This window comes from Geotrypetes seraphini, chromosome 2 (assembly GCF_902459505.1).
Source record: "Geotrypetes seraphini chromosome 2, aGeoSer1.1, whole genome shotgun sequence".
Lineage (NCBI taxonomy): Eukaryota > Metazoa > Chordata > Amphibia > Gymnophiona > Dermophiidae > Geotrypetes > Geotrypetes seraphini.
The window spans coordinates 207746986-207769085 of NC_047085.1; the positions used below are offsets into that span (position 1 = coordinate 207746986).

Here is a 22100-nt window from a genome sequence, read left to right on the forward strand (position 1 = left end):
GCTGAGATCCTAGACTGATGTGGACGGAACTATTGGGGCTGGAACTGCTTGGATGAGGGGAGATGGAGGAAACCTACAACTTTAAGGATATTATAGTCTGCATTTCAACCCGGTCAGGAACCTTCTAGTGGAAGTTGCAGCTGGAGGCTGCTGAGAGAGGGATTTCCTCCATCTTGTCCCCCCAAAATTGTCTCCTCAGCAGGGAACACCAACTAACCTATCTTGAACCACTGATTCTAGGTCAGAAATGTATAACCATGATAGTCTATGCATTCCTACATCCATGACAGAGAGGCTGGATGCAATATCAAAATTATCATAGATGTCCCTGATCAGATATATCCTGCACTCCAGCTGTTTTGTGGTCAACTGACAAAGCTCTGTGGCCTGCTCCTGAGGTAGAGAGTCCATGAGACTAACATAGTGACATAGTAAATGACAACAGATAAAGACCTGAATTGTCCATCCAGTCTACCCAATAGTTATATGCGTTATAAATTCATGATTAAATTGTTTTATATTATAGACCAAAAAAGTTTGCCTGATACAGTCCTTAGGTTCCAACTACTGGAGTTGTTCCACCCTATCTAAACCATCCCAAACTACTGGAATTCCCAAAGCCAACCAACTAACCATATACAGGATACAGACTGTGTAACTCTGCCCAGTTCCGGCCCTAGGTCTTCAATTTATACCCTTCACTTTCTGGATTAAAGATCCTCTATGTTTACCCCACGCTTTTTTGAATTCTGTCACCTGGAAGAGATTTCAGGAATGGTGCAATATACAAAATGTGAAGCCCTTTAGGCCTACGTTATCCACGGTCCTAGCCTTTCTCCAGGAGAGTCTTGAAAAAGGTCTGGCCATCGGCTCTCTCAAGGTACAAGTCACAGGGCTATCATGTTTTAGAACTCAAGTGGAGAAATTTTCCTTGGCATATTATCTAGATGTATCCAGGTTTCTGAAGGAAGAGTTACAGGTGCATCCTCCAGTGCATCAGCCATTTCCAACATGGAACCTCAATATTGTGTTGCAGGTTCTCAGTAAAGCAATATTCTTCCTAATTAATATGTCCAAATTAATACATTAATAAAGTGTCTTTGCTTAGTAAATGGGTCTCTACCAGAGCCATTAATTCAGTAGCATAATTAAATGAAATAACTACTTCTGAAGTTTATGGGGATGGATGGGGACAGAAGAGATTACTGGCGGGTGATGGATGCAATTCCCGCGGAGACAGGTTTGATTCCAGCAGGGATGGGTGGGAATGGGTTTGATTTCTGTCCCTGCACAACTCTATCTCAGAGATGCAAACCTTGTCCTGTAGACAGCCTTTTCTGAGATTCATGGAGGTTAGGGTTTTACTGTACATGGTCCCTTCTTTCCTCCCAAAGTTGGTTTCAGGTTTCTATATCAATCAGGAAGTTCGTCTTTCCGTGCTTAGTTCTATGAGCTCAAAGAGTAAGGACAAAACTCTGAAGAGACTGGATGTCAGGAGAACTTTATCTTGAGGTAACAAACAAATTTCATCTGTTTGGTCATCTGTTTGTGCTAACGAATCCAAGTCACCGGGTTAAACTGGCTTCTAAAGCTACTATTTATCAATGGATTTGCATGGCAATCTCGTCCACATATATTGGTTGTGCGAAATCATCTCAGATTTCCTTGCGGGTGCATTCAATTATGAGTGTGGCTTCATCATGGGCAGAAGCCAGGGCAGTGGTGCCCAATGAAATTTTTAGGGCAGCCATGTGGTCCATTCTTCATATCTTCACAAAGTTTTATAGGGTAGATGTGGCGGCACGATTGGATGCCGCATTTGGGTCTTCTGTGTTAACAGTGTAAGGTTTAGTCCCCCAAAATGTAAGGTTTTGGAGGAGTAACGTTGAAGCGGCCTTACAATCCACCAGGTCCCGGGTTCAATACCCTTATAGAAGATTCAGTAGGAAGTAAAATCAAATGATAAGCACAACCAGAAGTGATTACATAAAGAATATAATTTGCAGAAATAAGCTTAATATTACAGAAAAGCAAGATTCATAAAGATACATCAAGCATTACAATTAATGAGAGAGAAAAGACAGTTTACCTGCTTTACAGAGACCAGAGGAAAGACAGAGAAGAAGGTGGTGATGTTCCAGACAGAGAGAGGTGATGTTCCAGGGAGAGAGGGGGGGGGGGTAGTTCTAATCTCTTTCTCTACCCCTTCAGCTTCTCATTCTTCTCTCTCTCTCTACCCTTTCAGCTTCTCATTCTTCTCTCTCTCTCTCTACCCTTTCAGCTTCTCATTCTTCTCTCTCTCTCTCTACCCTTTCAGCTTCTCATTCTTCTCCCTCTCTCTCTACTCTTTTCAGCTAGCTGCACGCCGGAAACCACTCTCAACCACCGAGGGACCATATGAGCAATGAGAAAGAAATGGAGGCTACAGAAACCCAGCAGAGCTACCCAGTTTACTGCGTCGAGTGTCATATGTATGACTACCTCCCCTCCTGGAGGCGGGCATACATATGCAGTCGGTGTCAGGAACTGGAAAGCCTGAGGATGGAGGTCGGCAGATTGAGGGTCAAGGTCCAGGAACTGGAGGGACTGCGCAACGCAGAGGAGACGAGCTGGTCAACCAAGGATACAGACGAAGCAGGCCTCATTGTGGACCACGTGAGGGACCTCGAGAGATTCATCGAGGAGGCCTATAGGAAGGTGGAGGGACAGGACCAGCAGCTGCACAGACGGATGTCGGCAGACAAGACCCAGGATCCACAAGGCGACACCGGGGAAAGACCTAGCGGAGGAACCACACAAGAGGAGGAGACCGTGACTCACTGAGACCCCGAGGGAGAGACACCGCACTACACCGAGGACACGGACCTGAGACAGAGGAGGTTGCTGAGGAAAGGGAAGTCTGCTATTGTGGTGGGAGACTCGATCTTGAGAGAGGTAGATAGTCACGTAGCTGGAGGAAGGGAGGACCGGCTAGTGACTTGTCTCCCAGGGGCCAAGACACGAGACGTCACTGATAGGATCGAGAGGATCCTGGACAGAGCAGAGACAGAGGAGACTGCGGTGATAATTCACGTCGGAACGAATGATGTGAGCCGGAGGAACTTCAACATGGCCACGCTGACTGACCAGTTCAGGGTCCTGGGACGAAAGCTGAAGCGGAGTACCCAGAGGATAGCATTCTCAGAGATCCTGCCTGTACCGAGAGCAGATGCAAAGAGGCAGGCAGACCTCCAGGCTGTGAATGCATGGTTGAGGAGATGGTGCCAGGAGGAGGGCTTCCACTTTGTGAGGAACTGGACGTCCTTCTGGGGAAAGAGTAAGCTCTAACGGCGGAACGGCCTGCACCTGAGCACAGCGGGAACTAGACTACTGGCCGCCAATGTGAGGAAGGAGATCGAGAGGGCTTTAAACTGAGGAGAGGGGGAAAGCCGACAGCTGATCTGATGTTGAAGCTTCGGACAACAGTATCCAGAACAGATGCTGAACGGGCTGACTGCACGGAGGAAGTAGAGAGACCGGTGGATCTTATGATCAGACAGCGAGGGAAACAACAGGTAAAGGGAGCTTGCTGGGAGGAGACAAAGGAGCATGGAGACACAGGGGGACTGGGTGGCACGAGGGCGAAAGCTGAGGGCAATATAGGGGTGACACAAGGCGAGGGGGTTCGAACAGAGGCCAGGGCCCAGGAGGGGGCTAGAAAACCCAGAGGAAAAGCGGGGAAGTGGGGTGGCGGGAATGTGGGGAAGCTGAAAGCTACGAGGGTAAAGGCTGAGGGCAAAACAGAAGCACAGGGAACAGGAGAGGCAGCCCAGGTAAATGTAGAGGTGGAGGAAAAACGACGGGACCTGCGGTGCTTATACGCAAATGCAAGAAGCCTCATGGCCAAGATGGGTGAACTAGAGGTCGTGGCCAAGGGGGAAGACCTGGATATAATTGGAATTACAGAAACATGGTGGACAGAGGAAAATCAATGGGATGTGGTGCTGCCGGGGTACAAGCTCTACAGGAGGGACAGAACCCACAAGAAGGGGGGAGGCATAGCACTATATATAAAGGACTCTATCTACTCGGTCGGGATGGATATGGCAACGAAGGCAGAGGGGCTGGAATCGCTATGGGTCAAATTGCCAGGAAACAAGGGTGCAGGCATAAAACTGGGGCTGTACTATCGCCCACCTGGTACGCCGGAAGGAGTCGGACACGACTTGGAAGCTGAACTGAGACAGGAGTGCAGGACTGGAAGTGTAACAGTGATGGGGGACTTCAACTACCCGGGGATAGACTGGAGTACGGGTCACTCCAACTGCACTAGGGAAACAGGATTTGTAGAAGCTGTGAGGGACTGCTTCATGGAGCAACTGGTCAGGGAACCGACGCGAGGGAGTGCTACTCTTGACCTCAACCTGAACGGATTAGGGGGGCCTGAAAGAGGGGTAGAAGTGGGAGGACCACTAGGCAACAGTGACCACAATGCGATCAGATTCACATTAGAAAGGGGGACACCCATAGTAAGGAGGACCGCAACAACTGCGCTCAACTTCAGGAAAGGGAACTATGTTGCTATGAGGGAAATGGTGGGGAGGAGGCTCAGAAACATCTTTAGGATGGAGACTGTAGGAAGCGCCTGGACCCTATTCAGGGACACCCTGCAGGAAGCACAGAGATTGTACGTCCCCAGTTTCAGGAAAGGCTGCAAGAACAAGCGGTCAAAGGACCCGGTTTGGATCTCAACAGAAGTAAAGAGGGCAATAAATGACAAAAAAGTATCCTTCCGGAGATGGGTCTACGTAAAGGGGAAGCGACCAGCGAGAGAGGAGGTGGGGCCATTGGACGATGGGGATAGGAAGGGAGTGATTAAGGAGGATAGAGAGGTAGCTGAGAGGTTGAACACGTTCTTCTCGTCGGTCTTCATGAGAGAAGACACATCTAATATACCGGACTCAGAGGAGCTCATGAATGGGGAACAGGCTGAAAAATTGGAGCACATAGAGGTAAGTAAGGAGGATGTCCTCAAACAGATAGACAGGTTACAATGCGGCAAATCACCGGGTCTGGACGGGATCCACCCAAGGGTTCTGAAGGAACTAAGACAAGAAATAGCGGGCACAATCCAGCATGTTTGCAACCTATCCTTGAAAACTGGAGAGGTACCAGAGGACTGGAAATTGGCGAATGTCACACCTATCTTCAAGAAGGGATCGAGGGGTGACCCCGGGAACTACAGGCCGGTGAGCCTGACTTCAATTATAGGGAAGATGGTGGAAGCTTTGATCAAGGACGGCATTTGCGAGCACATTGAGAGAAATGGCCTACTGAGAACAAGCCAGCACGGATTCTGTAAGGGAAGGTTGTGCTTAACGAACCTTCTGTACTTCTTTGAGGGAATAAGCAGTCGGGTGGACAATGGGGAACCCATCGACATCATTTACCTCGATTTTTAAAAGGCTTTCGACAAGGTGCCACATGAAAGGCTGCTTAGGAAGCTGTGGAACCACGGGGTGGGAGGGGATGTGCACAGATGGATCAAGCACTGGTTGTCGGGTAGACTGCAGAGGGTCGGAGTGAAGGGCCAATATTCTGACTGGCGGGGAGTCACGAGCGGTGTGCCACAGGGATCGGTGCTGGGGCCGCTACTCTTCAACATATTTATCAATGACCTGGAAAAGAAGGCAAAGTGCGAGGTTATAAAATTTGCAGACGATACCAAACTGTGCGGCAGAGTTAGGTCCAGGGAGGAGTGTGAGGACCTGCAAAGGGACCTGGACAAGCTGGAAGACTGGGCAAACAAATGGCAAATGCGCTTTAACGTGGAAAAATGCAAGGTCATGCATATAGGGAAAAAAAACCCGTTGTTCAACTACAAATTGGGGGGGGGGCATTGTTGGGAGACAGCAGACTTGAGAGAGACTTGGGTGTGCTGGTGGATGCATCACTGAAGCCATCGGCACAGTGCGCAGCAGCCTCGAAAAAAGCCAACAGGATGCTGGGCATCATAAAGAGGGGCATAACAATCAGGACGCGGGAAGTCATCATGCCATTGTATCGAGCGATGGTGCGTCCACATCTGGAATACTGCATTCAGTATTGGTCGCCGCACCTCAAGAAGGACATGGCGGTACTTGAGAGAGTTCAAAGGAGAGTAACGAAACTGGTAAAAGGGCTGGAACACTGCCCATACGCCGAGAGGTTGGATAGGCTGGGGCTCTTCTCTCTGGAAAAAAGGAGGCTCAGGGGAGATATGATAGAGACCTTCAAGATCATGAGGAGCATAGAGAGGGTGGATAGGGACAGATTCTTCAGACTGAAGGGGACAACAAGTACGAGGGGGCATTCGGAGAAACTGAAGGGAGATAGGTTCAAAACAAATGCAAGGAAGTTTTTTTTCACCCAAAGGGTCGTGGACACTTGGAATGCGCTACCGGAGGAAGTGATCAGGCAGAGTACGGTACAGGGATTCAAACAAGGATTGGACGGATTCCTGAGGGATAAAGGGATCGTGGGATACTGAGGGAGGAGCTGGGATGTAACACAAGTATAGAAAGCTAACCAGGTAATAAGTATAGAAACCCAACCAGGTCGTGCATGTGCAAGACCGGAGGGTTAGGACTTCGATGGGAAGATAGGACTTCAATGAGAAACCAAGGTGGCAAGGGAGCCCCTTCTGGTGATTCAGACAGGTCGTGACCTGTTTGGGCCGCCGCGGGAGCGGACTGCCGGGCAGGATGGACCTATGGTCTGACCCGGCGGAGGCACTGCTTATGTTCTTATGTTCCCATATTTATACATTTGAGGCTTGTTCTAAAAATAGAATCTATTGAAGTTAAGTACCCCTATCTTTTGCAAACTGTTTGAAACAATGGTGAATAAGGTGACAGAGGTGTGAGAGACTGGAGAAGAATAGAGGGAGAATCTGTCCCTTACAGATTGGAGTCAAATGTAATTTCCAGTATGTCTCTGACAATGGTTTCTAATTACCTTAACTATCTGTGCTAGAACATGCAGCTGAGTTTACTGTATATTTTAAGCTGTCCATCTTAAGCACCAGACATTAATAAATCTTAGCATATCTTAGTTGTCTTTAGCACCTCTTCACACCTCTTAGCTGTACCAAGGTCCTTTGTTACCTTTAATTTAGGATGTCTAAGACTGTTTGCAATGACATGCCCTAAGATCAGACATGAATGATATGATCTCCCATAGGCCTTTGCTGACATTGGTTAGGCCAACCGAAAATGCTGAGGCTGACAAACAGCAGGCTCATCTGCTCTGCCCTAGATTCAAGGGACCATTCTGGTACATTGCAGTTGTTTAAGACTCTTATGCCTTTTGCACTTGAAGGGAAGATTAGGTTCTTACCTAGATAATCTTCTTTCTAGTAGAAAGGCATATGAGACTTGAAGACCTGCCTTGTCAGTTTTCAATACACACATGTATTGCCAGATGTTTGCTTTTTCACCGTCAAGCAGGTTCGCAGTGTGAGATGAAATTATGTTACTAAGAAATAAATGAGGGAGTTTAAAGCTCCATAATTATTAGTGCAGGTTGTGCTTGGCTAGGTGGTTTGTTGTTATCCCACCTTAGTTCTTATTTTCACCTTCTTTACCAATCATTTTTAAATTGATGTGTTTTGTTTACTGATCTTTGCAGAGCAGAACAGAGTTGATGTAGACAGTGAAGTTCCCCATACCCTCCTTCTTATGTTTATTCTTACAGAGTTTGGCATTGTTTTGGTACAAACTGAGGAGCTGGGACACAGCCCACTGAGGAAGGAGGTGGAGGCAGAGAAAAGAATGTGATTGATGCCTTCTGCGGGGTCTTGTGACCAATGGAGGATAAAACCCAGTTGTTCAAGACTCACATGACTTTCTACTAGAAAGATCATCATCAAGGTAAGAGCCTAATCTTTCCTTCTATAAAACACCAAGAGGGTAAGCACAGATCTTTAGGGTATGTAGTATTGCAACCCAAATGAACCTGGACAGACTAAACAGGTCTTGTGATCCTTATCTGCTATCATGTTCTCTGTTATGTGTTAGAAGCTGCAAAGAACTGATGAACTATGTCAGAAACTGTAGTCTGGCCCTAATTGTATAATTGTTGTTTTAAGTATAGGCAACATTTCAGACCCCTTTTGTTCAACTTGGGCTACTTCCAGAGGGTTGCAGTTCCTATACTTTCCCAATAATCATGGGTCCAAACAAGGTAAGTAGTGTGTGATAATATTTTTAAACGGTTGCGAGTATATAAGCGTATAGGAGGTTTTTTTTTTAGAAGCTCTGCCTGGCTTTTACACATGAAAATGCAGATTTTTACAGTGCTACATTTGCACTTGTATATGGAATACATAGCTTCAAAGGGGGCAAATTGTAGGCATGGTGTGGGCAGTTCAAAAATTATGCACATATTTATAATTTTTAATGGAAGTATAGGTGCAATTTTTTTATTTCCTCATTGACTTTTGCACCTCCAAGTCATGCATAAGTCTCAGGTAATGTAATGTAATGTAATGTAATTTATTTTTTATATACCGCTAAATCCGTTAGGTTCAAAGCGGTTTACAGAGAAATGTACATTAAAGGATCAAGGCTATGACTACTCATTTCGAACAGAACTTTGAGAAGTGATTGAGGAAACATTGTACATAACCATATGGTATTTTAAATAAGCTTAAAAATATAAAAATGCCTTTATGAGCTTAACTTCTTACTTGGCTATTGCTATACATGTGGTTTTCTGAAATATAGTGCTTAACATTAGTATGTGCCAGCACTTGCACGTATAGTTTGCAAAACCCTCACTTGTAAGTGCCAGGCCAGCACTTGCACATATAAGCCACTGCTGCACATCTAGGGAAATACAAACAGGTCTAGGAAATACATGTTTATTTATCAAAAGGCTCGCATTTGCCAGGAGCTGAACATCCCAACTTGGATGTCCCATTTCCAACCTTGATTTTCATTATACAAAAACCAATATTAAGAGGGAAAACAAACTATGTATGCAAAAAATTCCCTCATTACAAAAAGTCTGTTAACCAGAGATTGTAAATCAATTTGAAATTGTCTGTTATAATCAAAGAACAAAAGAAATTCTTTGGGAAAAAATTTGTGAAAAATCAAGAGCCCTCAGTTCTCTGTGCATTTTTCAAGAACACATACTCTACCGCCTAGCAAATCTTTAAGACCTTCCACCATGAGATCTGGTCACTAGGACCATCAATAGGCCTCTTGTTTACACAAAATAAAAAAATAAAAATCAAATCATAAGAACATAAGAATAGCCTTACTGGATCAGACCAATGGTCCATCAAGCCCAGTAGCCCGTTCTCATGGTGGCCAATCCATGTCCCTAGTACCTGGCCAAAACCCAAGGAGTAGCAATATTCCATACTACCAATCCAGGGCAAGCAGTGGCTTCCCCCATGTCTTTCTCAATAATAGACTATGGACTTTTCCTCCAGGAAATTGTCCAAACCTTTCTTAAAAACAGCTATGCTATCCGCTTTTACCACAACCTCTGGCAACGCATTCTAGAGCTTAACTATTCTCTGAGTGAAAAAAACATTTTTTTTTAAAGTATTTCCCTGTAACTTCATCTTTTACCATAGAACCATCAATCTTTTATTATATGGGCAAAAACACTGAAGTCAACCATTAGTAAATAAATTCTTGATCCTGTTACCACAAGCAATGTGAAACACACAGTATTGAATTATCAGATGCCAAAATTCACAATAACTTAATCACAGACTTATGGTACTATAAACACACAATCATTTTCGTGGACCGTCAGATGGTATTAGGGGCATAATCGAAAGGGACATCTAAGTCTGTTTATGTCCAACTCGCAAGTCGTCCAAAGTAAAAAACAGCTTAGGACACATTTTCAAAAAATACATCCAAATTTTTTTCTGTTTCGAAAATTGTCTAATTATACGTCCTGTTGATCTGATCATCCAAGTCGCTAAATCGTCCATCTTTATATCACATTTTCATCCAACTTTTTGTCCAAGTCCAAAATGCCTAGAACAAGCCCTGTTGGATGTGAGAGGGGCCTGCAAAGTGATGGACTGCACACCCAGACATGCCACCTAAATAGCGGGGTACCTTACAGGGTACCATGTCTTCTCCTCACTACAGCTTGATCAGCTTCTTTGACTGGGTGACGAGGAAGCTCGATGTTGGAGAGTCCTTGGACATTGTTTACTTGGACTTCAGCAAAGCATTTGATAGTGTCCCTCACCGCAGGTTATTGTGCAAAATGAGTTCTATAGGATTAGGTGACACTTTGACTAAATGGGTGGGGGACTGGCTTGGTGGTAGGCTTCAGAGGGTGGTGGTAAACGGCACCCCCTCTGTAACAACAGCAGTGAACAGCGGAGTGCCGCAGGGCTCGGTCTTGGGCCCGATCCTTTTCAATATCTTTATAAGAGACTTGGCTGAGGGGCTTCGTGGTAAAATAACGTTATTCGTTGATGACGCCAAACTGTGTAACATAACAAGCAAGAACACAACGGACAATATGAAACACGACCTACTCCTATTGGAGCAATGGTCTAGGACCTGGCAACTGAGCTTCAATGCCAAGAAATGCAAAGTCTTGCACCTTGGCAGTCAAAATCCATGCGAGACTTACACCCTAAATGGCGAGATCCTAGCAAGGACTGTTGCAGAACGGGACTTGGGGGTAATCATCAGTGAAGACATGAAGACTGCCAATCAAGTGGAGCGGGCTTCATCTAAGGCTAGGCAGATCATAGGATGTGTACGTAGGAGTTTCGTCAGCCGCAAGCCTGAAGTCATTATGCCATTGTATAGATCCATGGTGAGGCCTCATCTGGAATACTGCGTACAATTCTGTAGGCCTCATTACCGCAAGGATGTACTGAGGCTTGAGTCAGTCCAGCGAATGGCCACCCGGATGGTCTCGGGACTCAAGGATCTCCCGTACGAGGAACGGCTGGATAAATTACGGCTATACTCACTCGAGGAACGCAGAGAGAGGGGAGACATGATCGAGACGTTCAAATACCTCACGGGCCGTATTGAGGTAGAAGAAGATATCTTCTTTTTCAAAGGTCCGACAGCGACAAGAGGACATCCATGGAAAATCAGGGGCGGGAAATTGCACGGCGACACCAGGAAATACTTTTTCACCGAAAGAGTGGTTGATCGCTGGAATAGACTTCCACTTCAGGTGATCGAGGCAAGCAGCGTGCCTGATTTTAAGAAGAAATGGGATCGTCAGTGGGATCTCTGCACAGAGATAAATAGGGGAGGGTCATTGGGGTGGGCAGACTAGATGGGCCGCGGCCCTTATCTGCCGTCTTTTTCTATGTCTATGTTTCTACAGCTCCCTTATAGGTTATGGTGAGCTCCCCAAACCATCTCCAGAATCCCCTAGACCAGGGGTCTGCAACCTTTAAGACATAAAGAGCCACTTGGGCCCGTTTTCGAAAAGAAAAAAAAACTTGGAGCCGCAAAACTATTATAAAACAAATCTAACACTGCATATATTGTTTCTTATCTTAATGCTATATACAGGATCACTAAATTGAAAATAAAATCATTTTTCCTACCTTTGCTGTTTGGTGATTTCATGAGTCTCTGGTTGCACTTTCTTCTTCTGACTGTACATCCAATCTTTCTTCCTTTCTTTCAGCCTCCTGTATGTTTCCTCTCCTCCAGACCTCATTCTCTCCCCCAACTTTTTCTTTCTGTCTCCCTGTTCCCCCTTCTTTCTGTCTCTGTCTGCCCCCTTTCTTTCTTTCTCCGTACCCTCCCCCAAGCCACTCGGTTTGCTGCCATCGCCATCGGGGAATAGCCCCCAAGCCACCGCCGTCCCAAGCTTTCCCTGCAGAAGCGTTGTGCTGACCAGCATTCCGCTCCCTGACATCAATTCTGACGTAGGAGAGGAAGTTCCGGGCCAACAAGGCATTTCTCCTCATTCCATCCAGCCTGAGCCCCATCTCTCATTGATCCAGCATTTCCCTTCTGTGTCTGTCAATTACCATTCCACCTATTTTCCAGCATCACCCTTCTTTGTGTCCATCTCACTATATCTTCCTTTCTTTCAGCCTCCTGTATGTTTCCTCTCCTCCAAACCTCATTCTCTCCCCCAACTTTTTCTTTCTGTCTCCCTGTTCCCCCTGGCCCACGGGACTCCCACGGGGATGCCCCCCTGACCCACGGGACTCCCACGGGGACACCCCCTGGCCCACGGGACTCCCACGGGGATGAAAACAGCCTACCTAAATTCTGGCGATGCAGGCATGCAGCTTACAAGTCCGGCGTCGCGGCGGAAAATAGCCATGCTGAGCAGTGAGCTCAGCACGTACACAGATGAAAGCCTTGCTTGCTGATTGGTCCGGCGGCACGGCGGGGCCGCCGGACCAATCAGCAAGCAAGGCTTTCATCTGTGTACGTGCTGAGCTCACTGCTCAGCATGGCTATTTCCCGCCGCGACGCCGGACTTGTAAGCTGCATGCCTGCGTGACACACTACCGGAGCCGCGGCAAAGGTGGAAAAGAGCCGCATGCGGCTCTGGAGCCGCGGGTTGCCGACCCCTGCCCTAGACCCACTTATCTACCACCCCAATAACCCTTATGGCTGCAGGAGCCACTTATATGCCAGTAAAAAAGGGTTTTGGGGGTGTATAGGGGAGTGCACATGTTTCAGTATCAATGCAGTGATTACAGGGGCTTATGGGCATGGATCCTCCTCTCCATTGGGTCCCTAACCCACCCCCCAAGATGACTTAAGCTGCCTCTGTGCTGGACGACTAGGCTTTCCGATACCTTATCTGTTTCGAACTAACCACTCATGTCCTTCAATGGTTAGTTCATACCATTGACATCCTCCACAGTGTGAATGTTTAAAGAAACCAATGGGGTGAGCATTTTGAGAAATCTCTTTTTGCAGTAGTTCACTTATATTCTTCTGTCTCTTATGAGCTATAATGGGAAACTCTGGAATAGATGATATCACTAGCTGGTTTTCAATGTGTTAAGATATAATTTTCACAATCTTAGATGCTAAAATCGAGAATGGCATTACCAGTACCAAACAATCTAATTGTTCCTGGTTATTATCTTTGTTGTATTATAAAAGCCATTGCCGTTGTGCAGACTTTGCCCTAAGGTAAGCTTTCCTGATGGTATAATTCAGATAACCTCTCTTAAGTAGCTGATGTTTAAACATTTCCGCATTAATTTTATATGAGCTGATGGTAGAACAGATTCTCCTTATTCGCATAAATTGTGCTATAAGCAGGCTTTCCTTCAATTTCCAGGGGTGAAAGCTGTGGAAAAGCAGAAGTATATTGCAATCAAAGAGCTCTTCCGGTATAAAGTAGTTTCAATTTCATCAGCTGTCTTATATGACCTAACATCTAAGAATTCAATCATAAAACAGCTGTATGTAGCTTTAAACCAGTGGTCTCAAATTCAAACCTTTGCAGGGCCACATTTTGGATTTGTAGGTATTTGGAGGACCTCAGAAAAAAATAGTTAATGTCTTATTAAAGAAATGACAATTTTGCATGAGGTAAAACTTTATAGTTTCTAAATCTTTCCTTTTGGCTAAGTCTTAATAATAATATTGTAATTTATAGCTAAAGAGACATATGATCAAGAAACTATTTTATTTTACTTTTGTGATTATGATAAACATACCGAGGGCCTCAAAATAGTACGTGGCGGGTCGCATGTGGCCCCCTGCTTTAAACTGAAGATTGGCATCTCTAGAATTTAGCCAATCTATAAATTCCAGTAATGTCTCTTCAGATCCTGACCACAAGATGAAGTCATCTAAAAGGCATTTCCATACTGAAATGAATTGAAACCAGACCAAGGAGTATAACTCTTTTTCTTCTAGTAGCGCAACATATAAAGTTGCCACTGATGGGGCAAAGGATGCTCCTTAGCTATTCCATGCTTTTCCTGATAACACTGGCCAACAAAGTTTTTGCTTCTTCAACATTTTCGGGTGTATCTTACTGATTTTTGTCTGCTGATCACAAAGCTCACATTTAAAATTACATATTCATAACATTGTAACAAAAAAGTACATTTTTACAATTTTTTTGTTATACTTTCAGGCTAATGCAATTAATTTAGCCTAATTTGTAATATTGACCTATTGCTCATGTTTTACCTTGCTGGATTTAGTGTGGGCAAGTCAAGGTATGCATTCAGGGCAGGTTGCATAACGTCCATGGAAATGATGCAGTCTGGGCATGCTTGTACATGGGCTTGATGGATTCTGCCTGAAAAGGCTATATAAAAACAGTTCGCATACATTACGTGTCTGTCAGTTCAGGTGTATTTTGATGCTTCAAGGCATAGTATTGTCTATGTAAGTAACTTAATTAGTAAGCCAGATAATTATTAATTGCTATAAGACAATTTGTGACAGCAGAAATGTCTCGCCAATGTCACAAGAGCTGTGATACATTCTGCTACATTTGTGGCAAGTACACACTTAAATCTCAAAAACGCGCCATGACTCAACTTTTAAGAAAGCATATGAGCTGTACTTCAGTTGCAAGATTGGTGATCAAGTCAAACCATGGGCTCCTCACATTTGTTGTGCAAGATGTGCCATTGATCTTAGAGCTTGGCTCCAAGCTACTCAGAAGTCAATGCCATTTGCTATCCCAATGAGAACAGAAGTTTCACTTGACAGACTGTTACTTCTGTCTGAGAAATGTATCTGGTTTTTCTGGTAAAAATAAGAAATCAGTTGAATACCCCAATCTTCCTTGAGCCATGAGACCAGCACCTCATGATGACAGTCTTACGGTACCGAAGCCACCAGAGAAATGGAGCTTAGATGAAACTGACAAAGCACCAGCTAAACACTGACAGTGACATTGATCCTGATTTTGAACCATGTATGTCTGATGAGCCTCATCTTACAACACAGTCAGAATTAAATGACCTGGTCAGGGACTTAGGTTTGTCATAAGCAAAAGCAGAATTATTGGGTTCAAGACTGCAGGGAAGGTGTTTGCTCTCACTAGGTATGAAAATTTCTGTCTTTCGAAGCCACCAAGATGATTTAACAAATTTCTTTGCACCTCTATATCTGCACTGACATTAAAAGGTTGTTCACAGCTTTGGGCTGTATGCGTGACCCACAGGAGTGGTGTCTTTTTATTGATTCATCAGTGTTAAGCCTCAAGGCTTTTTTATTACACAATGGCAATGTCTACCCGTCGAAACCTATTGGCTATGCTGCACACATGAAAGAAACATATGAAAACATGGAACATCTGCGGTGATCTTAAAGTAATAGCTCTGCTACTTGGAATGTAGCTTGGATAAACAAAGTACAGTGGTACCTCGGTTTACGAGTGCACCGGTTTGCGAGTGTTTTGCAAGACGAGCAAAACATTTGCAAACTTGGTGCCTCGTAAACCGAGTGCGCCTTGATTTGCGAGCGCCCCCCCTGCGAACCGGCACTCCCCCCCGCCGCCATCGGACACCCCCTGCTGCCATCGGGCACCCACCCCCGCCGCCATCGGGCACCCCCCCGCCGCGACCTGAGGTCCCCCCAACCCACTCAAACCCTCTTCTTACTTTGATGTAGCCTCCGCCCCTGCACCAGCATGTGCTTTGCTGTGCTGTGCTGTGCCGGTGCCCGAAAATCTGCCTCCAGTGCTGGGCCTTGAGCATGTGCGCATGCTCAAGGCCTGAGAGTTCACGTCCAACGTGAACTCTCACGTCCAACATGAACTCTCAGGCTTTGAGCATGCGCACATGCTCAAGGCCCAGCACCGGAGGCAAATTTTCGGGCACCGGCACAGCACAGCACAGGATATGCTGGTGCAGGTGCGGAGACTACATCAAAGTAAGAAGAGGGTTTGGGTTGGTTGGGGGGACCTCAGGTCGCGGCGGGGGGGTGCCTGATAGTGGCAGGGGGGTGCCCGATGGGGGGGGAGGGTGCCAGTTCACGGGGGGGAGGGTGCCGGTTCGCGGGGGGCCTTCGGGGGGAGCAATGCCGATTCTCGTGGGGGGGGGAGCAGCGTGCTGGCCTCAGGAGTGGGTGGAGGGTGGGAACCTATCAAAGCGAGTTTCCATTATTTCCTATGGGGAAACTCGCTTTGATAAACGAGCATTTTGGATTACGAGCATGCTCCTGGAACGGATTATGCTCGTAATCCAAGGTCCACAGATCAGACACGTTATCAATGATGAGAGATTTGAAGATCTGCTAGTCAGGCTAGAGAAAATTGCCTGGAAAGCATTCAAGGATGTCATTAAGAATTTTCTTGATATTCAAATAGACATTCTCAGTGTTTTTCAACCTTTTTTGGGCAAAGGCACACTTGTTTCATGAAAAAAATCACGAGGCACACCACCATTAGAAAATGTTAAAAAATTTAACTCTCTGCCTATATTGACTATATATAAAGTAATTCTCTTGAATAGGAATCAAATAAACACAAAGAAAGTATTTTATAATTACTTTATTACGAAATAAAAATTATAAAAATTATAAAATACTTTATTCAATGCGAAACCTGGGCCTGTTTGGCTGAACACAAAGCTGATATTCTGGCTGGAATCGAAGAAAGACACACACGTAGCTCTTCGTCAACAGCTCTCAGTCTCTCTCTGTATTTGGTTTTTATAGCATACAAAAATAGACAAATATACCCTCCATCCTTTTTATTAAACCACAATAGCAGTTTTTAGCGCAGGGAGCTGCGCTGAATGCCCAGCGCTGCTCTTGACGCTCATAGGCTCCCTGCGCTAAAAACCACTATTGCGGTTTAGTAAAAGGTGACCATATTGTAAAATATAGACAGCAGATATAAATTCAGAACTGTGCATAGTAAGTGAAGGGAAGTTTTCATCTCTGGGAATTTACCCAGTTAACTATTAAGTTATTTGGGCAAATTCCTTTGAAAACTGTGGTAATACTGCCTCCACTTTGCTAAATTTAAAATAAAATCATTTTTCCTACCTTGTCTGGTGATTTCTGGTTGCACTTTCTTCTTCTGACTGTGCATCCAATCTTTCTTCCCTTCTATCAGCCTGTATGCTTTCTCTCCTCCACACCTCATTCCCTCCCCCAACTTTTTCTTCCTCTCTCCCTGACCTTTCTTTCTTTTTTTCTGTTTCTCTTCTTTCCTTCTGTCTCCCTGCCTGCCCCCTTTCTTTCTTTCTCCCTGCCGTTCCCCAAGCCACTGCCGCTGCCATCGGGGAACAGGACCCACCAATGGATAACAGGCCCCAAAGCCGACGCCGACGCATGCTCTCCCTGACGTCAATTCTGCAATCAGAGAGGAAGTTCCGCCCAGCCAGGCAGCGATTGGCTGGCCCGAACTTCCTCTCCAACTGCAGAATTGACATCGGGGAGAAGAAGACTTGTCGGCTCGATAGATTAGATCGCCAAGACAAAGTGAGTCCTGGGTGATCGACTCACTTTGCCTTGGCGAGCTACTGGCGCCCCTGCCTCGGGTCCCCTGTCAGCTCCGGGCCCGGCGGCCCTGCGGCACACCAGGCAACATCTCGCGGCACACTAGTGTGCCGCGGAACAGCGGTTGAAAAACACTGCACTAGATATCCAAACCACAATAGATCAAATCATTAGAAAAAAGGGTTGTTGGGTTTTTTGGATAATAGGTCAATTGTCAATTTATTATCTTAGTTACAAATAATCTAATAAAGTGAAGGAGGTTTAAGGGTGAGATAGAGGATTGTTGTAGATTATAAGCCATTGCTTTAAATCAGAATAAGGACTTCAAATAACATATATGTTATAAGAGGTTCTATGCACTGAGCTGATGGTCCCTGTATGATACTCCATCCTCCTAGTTTATTTATCTATTTATTCATTACTTGAGAAAATTGATAAGTTAGGGTGTTGAATTAATTGCTTAAATAATTTATGAATTTGATCTTTTATACTTAAACATCTAGAAATTTTGACACTTTATGTGCAAAAATAAAAGGCTGAAAATTGACCTATTATCCAAAAAAAAACAAAAAACCACCTAACCCTTTTTTCTAATGATGTTAAGAATTTTCTTGGCAGTTAGAGCACCAAACTATATTCAACTGGTTGACAAGCTTCTTAAAACATACAAAACCATAAAGTGCAACATATCACTGAAGATGCATTTTCTACATTCACACCAGGACTTCTTCCCCGCAATCTTGGTGCAGTCGGCAACGAATATGGCAAAAGGTTTCACCAGGACATTGCCACTATAGAAAAAAGATATCAGGGCAACTGGATCCATCAATGCTGGCTGACTATTGTTGGATACTGCAACAAGATGCACCAGACACTGAGTACAAACAAAAATCAGCAGGAAAATACTTTTAGCCACAGTGAACTATCATAGCATATCAGAAACTTTCCAGGTTTATTAAAATTTTCTACCCTGCACCAAGGGTCAGCTTACAGTCTAAAAGCCAAATAGGTCTGGCCTTCCCCCTCCTCCTTATCAATGGGAATACCATCTCTTCTTCTCTACCCCCACTCCATCCTGAAGGTCTGACAACACCCTCCCCCAAATGTCTGGCATCTCTCCCTCTCCATCACATGGGTCTAGCATTTCTCCTCCCCAATTGTCTAACATCCTCTCTGCCATCCCATGGGTTTGCACCAATGGGAACAACTCTTCTTCTCCTTCCCCAATCCTGTAAGTCTGGCAGCTCTCCCTCTCTCTCACTATGTGTCCGCCATCTACCCCCTTTCCCCTTCCTAGTCCTCGAAAACCAACAAGTTGTGGGCAGCACTAAAGATGCACTGCTTCTGGCTGCCTCAGTGCTTCTCTCTGCTTCGTTCCACCTTTTTTATGTAACTTTCTATGTATGGGACCAAGCAGAGAGAAACACTGGGGAAGCCAGAAGCAGCATGTCTTTAGTGCTGCCTGTGACTTGGTTTTACCAGCACTATGAAGGCAGAAGTGATGCTGCTGGAGAGGGGAGGGAATGGAGGAAAGATCTTCCAGAAAGAGAGCTGCCAAGCTGTGGGGCAGGGAGCCTGGAATAGCAAGAAAAAAAAAGACTTTTTGAATGCTGGTTTTAAGGGTCTGCTGGCAGCCAGCCTGGCTTTGCAAAACCAGACAGTTGCAACCTTATGCTTACCAAATGAATATTTTTGGATGTTTTTAAACTGTAATCTTTATTGTGATTTATAGAAAACAAACAACAAGTAATAGGTCAACATTAGGAGTTTTGCATTGCCTAGATAATACCAATCCTTGCAGAGTCTTGTATATCAATAGGTACTCTCCAATGCCACCCTAAACCCATTGACACCTATCTTCCTCCTTCTGCCCCTCTTCTTCCTCCTTCCCCTCTCCCCTCCCCTTTCTGACCCTCTCCCCTACTCTTATGCTTTCACTATATACACATTCAGAAACCCAAATGCAAAGTTTGGTGTGGAACAAGATACAGCACAACAGTGAGCGGCAAAGGACTAACAATATAGTTATTTCATGACTTGTGTTTTAGCCAAAACTAACAAGCAAAAGGCTCTTTAGGAATTAGTTTGGAAAGGGTTCAAATGTTAAAGATGATCCAAAATTGGTCATGTTCTTGGCTCTTGCCTTGGAGATCCTTGGTGATTTTATCAAAGGACTTCAGTTCTCTAATTGTCATTTTCCATGTCTTCATGGAGTTCTGCAAAATCTTTCCATGCACTGGCTATGCTCATTTTTGCCACTAGAATCAATGGGTTTGATGTTCCCAACGAAGATTTGGACTGCGGTGTTCATTCGGTATGAAGCCTAATATGTAAGCTTTTTTTTTTTTTTAAACATATATGCTCCAGTGAGCCTTTCTGTCCACAGCTCCTCAAGCACAGACCTAGGCCAAAGTGGTACACTTTTTCCACTTGGAATGGTGTCCAGTATGTCCTGTGTAACAATTGAAATTGGCAGTAGTGTACCAAGGGCAAGGAAGTTGGGGCAGTCTGCCCGAGTTTCAGGGAGATGGAGGAGGTGGAGTGGTCATAGAATTGCGGTCCACTTTCCCCCTCTGACACCCACTTCCTGTTCCAGAACAGGGGATTAGAAGAGTCGACAGCTGAGCACAGGTGGGCCAAAACCCCACAACTCCACGCACCTTCCCACTGCCTGGAGGAGGGGGTGCTCTGCTCCAGGTTACCATTCCACCAGGTATACAACTGGAAATTGGAGTTGATTATAATTTATAATAGGAGTACCTTTATAAGCATATTTATAGATGCTGGGCCAAAATTCTTTATCCAACATTTCTCCCAGCCATTCCTCCCATTTCCTCTCTGAGGGTTATCTTCTCATTGGATAAAGCTTATCCAGAGTCCCATAGATTCAAGCTAAGAGTTGTTTCCTAGATTGGGATTTGAACACCACCACTTCTATGGCCATGGATTCTCTGTGTAGCCTCTCCTTAACAGAGGGTTTCTGAAGAAAATCTGAGCCCTGAAGATATTATTAAAATGGAATTTTTACATCCAACAACTCTTGTATTTGAGCATATTACAAAACAATGTGCTGAGAATATAAATCTCACCCTCTTCAGTGCTTGCCTGAATCCTGTCTGATCATGATGTATCAAATTAGGGAGAATGTGTTCCTGTCTATTTGCCAGAATTTTTGCAAATATTTTTATATCATTGTTCAACAAGGTGAGGATCTATAACTAACTAAGAGAGAAGGGTCTTTCCCTGATTTTGAAAGAACTACATTTTCCTTATACATGGAACCTGGGAGCTTTGCTCCGTTATTAATTTCATTGAACAATTGAGTGAGAATTAGGGAGACAGATTGATTCATTCATTAGTTTGCAGTAGTATTCTGTCAGAAATCTATCCTCCCCTGGGAATTTCCCCACCAGCAAATGAGTTATCACTTTAATCACCTCAAAGAGTATAATAGGGAAGTTATATCCTTATCTTCCACCTTAGGGATTTTAAGCTTATAAAGAAAGCCCCTTATGTCACCCTTATACTTACAAGCTCAGAAGTATATAGTTTGATAAAATTTCTTGAACTCTTGGGCGATACCTGTATGTGACGTTTTGTTGTGCCCAGAGGAAGATAAGATGTTGGTCACCCATCTTTCACTTTGTTTGTTTTTCGATTGGCATGCCGGCAATTTCCCGGTTTTATTCCCGAATTAAAAAAAAATCTTTTTAATCTCCTTATTGCATATTCTGTCTATTCTGTGTCCAACTCCTCTAATTGGTGTTTAATTAGTTTTATCCTGTCTCTGAGTAATTGAGAAGGGTGCCTGTCAAGGGTTTTCTACAAGAGTGCAAGATTATCCACCCACTCCCTGCCTTTGAGCAATCTTTTGTTTTTTAACCCTTGCAGATTTCTGAATCAGGATACCCTTCATATATGCTTTACTTGAATCTCACAAAGTACCCATTGAAATTTCTCCATTGTTTTTTAAGGCCAAAAATTCATCCTATCTCTCCCTCAACAATTTTTGAGTGGAAGGATTATTGAGTAGCCTAACGTTCGCTCTCTATGAACCCCTCCGGTTCCTTCCCTCAAAATTACAATTTCTTCCTGTAATAGCAGCTTGATCTGATAGAGAGATAGGATGAACCACCAGGTCTGTCCACATTCCCATAATTCTCTCTCTGCCACCCCCCAAAAAAACATCAATCTGAGAGTAAGATTGATATTTCCCTGAATAACATGTACATATTGTTTCTCAGTGAGGTTATACACCCGCCATACATCTTCTAGAGCACAGCTAAGAAGAGAACTTGTTATGAGATTACCTTCCCATACTATCTAATTTACTCAAAGTTGTGTTCATACCTCCTCCAGTGATAAGGTCCCCAACTGTGTGTTGGTGGATTGATTTAAACAAATCTGAGAAGAATGTGTTCTTTCATTCTACTAGAGCGTACACATTATGGAGAGTAAATTCCCATGTGTCTAACCATCCAGCAAGTCAGACATACCTAAGTATCTCCCCCCAGACCCATACACAACAAAAGGTAGAGTTTGGTTCACTAAGATTGCTACATCCCTTTTTTTTTTTTTCCCCCACCCCATCCCCCAGATGAAAAATATACCATCCCCAGGATCCTCATTTGAGTTTTAACATCTCTGCTGGAGCTAGTTTCAGCTTCTATAATA

At 44.6% G+C, this 22100-nt stretch overlaps 1 protein-coding gene across 1 annotated transcript in view; it reads left to right on the forward strand.

Annotated features, from left to right (window-relative positions):
* The window catches only part of LOC117355618 (enoyl-CoA delta isomerase 2, mitochondrial-like), a 77847-nt gene that overhangs the window by 49747 nt on the left and 6000 nt on the right, over positions 1-22100 (forward strand). Inside the window, exon 6 of the mRNA XM_033934455.1 lies at positions 8113-8202. Within this exon, the coding sequence (XP_033790346.1) occupies positions 8113-8202 (90 nt within the window). The remainder of the gene's footprint in view (positions 1-8112; positions 8203-22100) is intronic.